The 5,833-nt window shown below is 30.5% G+C and overlaps 2 protein-coding genes across 2 annotated transcripts; both read left to right on the top strand.

Annotated features, from left to right (window-relative positions):
* The first annotated feature begins 459 nt into the window (after window positions 1-459).
* Window positions 460-4,133, top strand: LOC123703805 (m7GpppX diphosphatase). Its single transcript, XM_045651963.1, has 4 exons — window positions 460-829; window positions 1,930-2,075; window positions 2,734-2,958; window positions 3,840-4,133. The coding sequence occupies exons 1-4, from the start codon at window positions 487-489 to the stop codon at window positions 4,131-4,133; spliced, it is 1,008 nt and encodes a 335-aa protein (XP_045507919.1). The 5' UTR covers window positions 460-486.
* Window positions 4,134-4,146: 13 nt separating this feature from the next.
* LOC123703804 lies at window positions 4,147-5,408 on the top strand. Its single transcript, XM_045651962.1, has one exon. The coding sequence runs from the start codon at window positions 4,147-4,149 to the stop codon at window positions 5,389-5,391; it is 1,245 nt and encodes a 414-aa protein (XP_045507918.1). The 3' UTR covers window positions 5,392-5,408.
* Window positions 5,409-5,833: the final 425 nt, after the last annotated feature.

The raw sequence follows: 5,833 nt of genomic DNA on the forward strand, positions 1-5,833 counted from the left end.
ACTCTGTGTGTAAAAAAAATTAAGTACCTACCTGCTTAGTGTTATGTGGGTTTTATTTAGGTAGCCGGATTATTGAATTGTATAGGCCATAGGGCATAAGTATTAAATTTATATCGACCATTGTATTAAAAAATAAACAAAAATGTGTGCGTGTACTAGTGTACACACGTAAGAAGTGAAACTTCTTTATGACCTTAATAATAATAAATAAAATTTACTACTTAGGTACCAACTTTACAGAAATACGTCAAATCACGCGTGTAGGGATAAGAAAAAGATGGCGCGTAACGGAAAAATGTTACACTAAATTTTTTTCCAACCCCGATAAATAAGTTTCACTTCAAAAACATTGCTTTCTAATCGTGTATTTTTCTGAAATAAATAATAAGGTAGTAAAATCAAAATTTTAAATATTTTAACTCCCTATTTTATATCTGGTAAGCAAAATAATTTTGAATGCAACGCACATGGCAACTCTGACACAAAATGTCCGACGGCAATCTCCAAAGTGATGTAGAAGAAGCGCCGTGTGCTAAAAAATCTAAAATTGAACTTCAAAATGAGAAAAGTGATAAAGATAGTCAAATAGAATTAAATAATTTCATCCCTACTAAGGTTTTAAACAATAACACTAATAGAAAAGCAGTGTTTCTACTCGGAAAATTTAAAGACAAAAGTGGTGTGGCTATAGTGATTTTGGAGAAAAATGCATTTAAAGAAGAGGAATTAAGCGACGAAGGATATTTTTCTTCTGAAACAAGAATTCACACATTCTTTAAGAACGATATTTATGGAAATTTTGAGTGCTATCCGATATCAAAAATTAATGGTAAGATTTCATTTTTACGAAACTCTCGTCTTATTTTTATCCAGTATTCATCATGCATTCTTATTTTATTTCCGACATTATTTCGATATGAGTAAGCATTCTACTTTGAATTGAACTACTCAGTATATTAGTCATAACTCCTAACACTTTTAACATTTAATTTAAAATAATTTTGCATTGTTACTATCAAAGATGTCAAAGGTCTTTAACAAATAAAATTATCTTTACTCTCACGCGTGTAGAAATTAAATTACCCAAAACAATAACTAAATGTATTGGATATTAGTACTTATTACTGCCATATGGTTGTAAATCCTTTCACACGTCGTGTTGTAATTTTTAAGATATTAACGTCATATATACGTAATAGTCGTGATTTTATAATTTAAATACCGGAATTATACACCAATATTATCATTACAATAATCAGATTTTGATTCTTACTCATTAGGAACAAGAAAAACCTCTTTACCTGAGTATTGTGTGACCTTGTAGGGAAATAAAGGTTTTTGCTTATCATTATTCAAATTAGTCTAATTTATTAGTACTGTCTGTTTTGTATTTATTGTGCTCATTATTTAACTCGACTATAAAATATGTCAAGATAACTATGTATGGGATCTATGAATTAAGGTTACATGCTTTGTAATAAGTCATATTGAACTATAGAAATTTAAATCTGTAAGCTATTTAAAATACAGGCACTATAAACAAAGTCATTTTATCCAACTTTTTGTAAAGAATTTTAAATGAAAACCAAAATTCACTGTAATAAGCGATTGGTCTATGTAACCGGAGTCATAATAAAAGGACTCTACTGTATTATATAATCAAACTTAACAATAAACATCTTAAGGTCCTGTATAAATGTGACCTTTATTTTGTACATTACATTGTCAACATTTCTCTAACATGAGAAAACAATTTTAGCATTTTGCAAAGTAAAAGAAAATAAAAAACCACAATAATAAAATAAACTCATGAAATTATATTGAATTATCAATAAATTCTGTCTGTTTAAAACAGGTCAAAAATTGAGTCTACAGGAGAAGCGTGTTGAAAACACGAACACAAAATATATATTGTCTTTTTATTCACAGGAGTCAAAACTACAATAATTTATCCCGCTACTGAAAAGCATATAGCAAAGTATAGCAAGCAGGAGGTACATATTGTTTTAGAATCTCCCGACTGCTATAAAAATCTGACACTACCACATTTAGAGAAGGAGCAATTTAATTTACAGGTATGTTTTGTATTTATTTACTATCTGTGCATGCAACTTCATACATGGAATTATAAAACTAGCCAAAGGTAATTAAAATATTTAAATATCAGCTATCTGGTGAGTCTCGTCAAATTTGGTCTATCCGTTCCAGATATAAGTAGAACCAGTTATATAAAAATTGTAAAAAAAATGTATTTCTGCACTAATAAACATTAAGTAAAAAGTCTAATTTTAATACAAAAACATACACCAATTTTATGTATTTGTATTACATACAGATAAAAAATACATATGACTCATAGTGAAAGGTTTTAGTGAATTGAAGGTTGTGATCATTTTGCTGTACTATACATATTACGTAGGTACATAGTGAAGTAATAAAATACATGAATTCACAGTTACGCAATTTGTCATGGTCCCTTTGTTTGCTGCAATTTCTTAGTTTATTTTGGTCTGTTTATTTCAATAATGAATAAGAATTTTATTGACAGATTGTTTATTCTTACTTGTACTTATTTCTATGGTGTATTTGTAATAAATACTTTTGTTTGTCAAAATGATTTTGGCCTTGTTTGTTTGTATTTCATTTTATCATGAATTTAGTTTTATATTAATCCAATTTATGTTAAACTTTGTATACATATATCTGTGAATAAATATGGTTATCTTGTTACAGTGGGTCTACAACATACTAGAAGGCAAGAGCGAAGCAGACAGAGTCGTCTACAATAACGAGAGTGAAACGGAGGGCTTTGTGCTCGTCCCAGATCTAAAGTGGGACGGACTGACCAAAGAATCATTATATCTCTTGGCTATTGTGAGACAGAGGAATATTAAATCGTTGAGAGATTTAAATGGAAGTCATTTGCCGTTGTTAAAGAGGATAAGGGACGAAGGAAAGGTGAGAAAAACAGTGTTTGTGTATTTAAGAATGATATTTAGTTATTTATAGAGCGTACATAACATTGCATGTATTGCAAAACTAGCTGTGCCCCGCGGTTTCACCCGCATGGCTCCGTTCCTGTTGGTGTTAGCGTGATAATATATCCCCAATAGCCTTCCTCAGTAAATGAGCTATCTAAGACCGAAAGAATTTTTCAAATCAGACCAGTAGTTCCTGAGATTAGCGCGTTCAAACATTAGTATAGATAAGGTATTTTGATGGCTAAACAGTCATTTCTTCCGGACAAACTGAAGATTCGTTAAAGTAAAACATAATATGCAATAAAATATAAATAGTTAGCAAATAAGAATAATAATTCAATAAACAAATCTTATCACTTAAATCGAAAGTGTTTAAATGTATACGAGAAAAACTATGATATTATCATGGTTGCATAATTGAAAATACTAAGAAGCTTATTATTCTAAGTGGGACTAATACAAATTATGTCATGTTCTGATAGAGTATAGTAATTGGATCAACTTAAGTAGGTGTTTGTATAGATGTATCTTCTTGATCCTTTAAGTTTATATGCTTTAAGAATTAAGTACCTATAGGTGATTTAACCTAATCTATACTAATATTATAAAGCTGAAGAGTTTGTTTGTTTGTTTGAACGCGCTAATCTCGAGAACTACTGGTCCGATTTGAACCGTCTTTCGGTGTTAGATAGCCCATTTATCGAGGAAGGTTATAGGCTATATGTCATCACGCTACGACCAACAGGGGTGGAGCCACGGGGGTGAAACCGCGCGGAGCAGCTAGTTAGTTATAATAAACATTAATATTAATAATAGAGATACATTTTTAAATTATAATTTTATTGTAAATTGTTTCAGAAAGCGATTTTGGACAAGTACAACGTGCCTGGCAGTCAACTGCGCATATACCTCCACTACCAGCCTTCTTTCTACCACCTGCACATTCATTTCACGTACTTACAGCACGAAGCCCCAGGCATATATGCGGAGAAATCACATCTACTCGATACAGTCATTGATAATATCGAAATTATGAACGATTACTACAATAAAGCTACGTTACCCTTCACAATTCGTGAAATGGATACTCTCTTCAATATTTACGAAACAAACGGCTACGTTGAGAAGATTAAGAAAATTATTAATAAGTAAAAGTGCTGTGACAATGTTGGTGAAAAATATATTTGTCGAACTACGGTCTCGTCTGAGAAGCTGTAACGTGTATATAACTACCAATATTGATTTTAGTAAGAATTGTAATTTGAAGATTAGTATACAAGCCAATTGTATTGTTCTCAACTATTATAATAATAGATTGAAACGGAGTGATAGTCTCTCGTCGATAGAGAGTCTCTCTGATTATTCCGATGATGATGAAAATAATGTCACATGTAGCATTCCTATCGAGGAATTTTGCTATGTAATTCCAAACTCTATGTCGTGCCTCAAAATTGACAAAAATACTATATCGTTCAGGATTCTGACAGAACCAAAAAATGGCAGTTTCTATTCAGAGTTTTTGTCGCCGAGCTCACTGGAAAATAAAATTAAAGTGTCCACTATGGTAATTAATTTAAAAGCAAATGAAGAAGTTAAAATTATCTGTGGCAATTGTTCAAATGTAATTTCCAACGATGGTATCAAATTTGACAGGATTCTGGAGTTGCCAACCTCAAATTTGGATATGTCTGAATGGTTCTGTCACGGCCACGGACACAGTCATGGCAACACTTCAAGCAACATAGAAATAAAACCAAATAAGTTAGATTTTCTGTACCGATTAACTTTCTTTGTAGTAAACAATAGTACATTAGCGGAAAAGACAAACAAATTCAATATGCGTAGATCAATTTATCATTGCAACCGTTGCTTAGCGTGGCTCGGCTTAAAAACTAAGGATACAGTGAAACTTTACAATTCCGAAGTGAAATTATTACATAATAATATAGAAAAGTACGCATTTACTCAAAAAAATAGTACAGATAATAATATAAGCATAGATGATTTTATATTTACAATAGAAATGATGATGAATGAATTCAATTTAGGGCTCCAGTACACAGTTATGTATAAAATAGTTTTGGAATGCGCGTTTTCTGCGGCTAATAAACAGTATTTGCTTATTTGGGTGATGGATAAGGAATTGCAAGTACTGAGAAATAATGATGACGTCATACTGAACGATAGAATAAAACTAAAGTCGACGTTTTTGACGAAAATTTTGTATAAAATCGAAACTAGTTTGAACGAGGAAGTAGAAGCATGGTTGTCGGACCCAAGTGTGATTTCCACAGACATATCTAAAACTATGTTTTCTAACGGTGTTGATCATTTGCAGAAAATGTCGTTGAAAGTACCAGAAATGTTTAGATATACAAACGGATTTTGTGTCAGTTACTTAAAGGTTTAATAAATTAATTATTTGTATTGGATTTTTTATTTATACCTTACGATGAAATATTTCAGGGTTCATTCATTTTCAATTAATTGAATCATGAATCTAGGTTGATGTATTTAAACAGGAAAAAATTCAAACAACATCTATATAAATAAATTATCTTTATTTCAATAATAACATTATGACAATTATTCCACATTTATAATATAATTCAATTAAATATTATTATATTGTACAAAATGAAATATTAGTGAAACAAAACACACAATTCTCCCTTGAAATTACATAATTTTCCTGCTTGATGTAATTTAAACAGGCTTATAATTTTCCACAGAAACAATTTTATTCTGAATCTAACTAATAGTTTTACAATATGACAATGAAAATCCTGCATTTGTAAACAAACAGAAAAAAACAACCTTTATAATATTTATTATGAATATTTTTTTACTAT

Source organism: Colias croceus, chromosome 27, assembly GCF_905220415.1.
Source record: "Colias croceus chromosome 27, ilColCroc2.1".
Classification (NCBI taxonomy): domain Eukaryota; kingdom Metazoa; phylum Arthropoda; class Insecta; order Lepidoptera; family Pieridae; genus Colias; species Colias croceus.

What these genes read in the sequence shown, in the direction of transcription:
- LOC123703805 (XM_045651963.1), top strand. Translation starts at nt 487, where the DNA reads ATGTCCGACGGCAATCTCCAAAGTGATGTAGAAGAAGCGCCGTGTGCT. An exon ending in TCCGATATCAAAAATTAATG is followed by an intron (nt 830 to 1,929) that starts GTAAGATTTCAT and finishes TTTTATTCACAG; the next exon opens with GAGTCAAAACTACAATAATT. An exon ending in AGGAGCAATTTAATTTACAG is followed by an intron (nt 2,076 to 2,733) that starts GTATGTTTTGTA and finishes ATCTTGTTACAG; the next exon opens with TGGGTCTACAACATACTAGA.
- LOC123703804 (XM_045651962.1), top strand. Translation starts at nt 4,147, where the DNA reads ATGTTGGTGAAAAATATATTTGTCGAACTACGGTCTCGTCTGAGAAGC.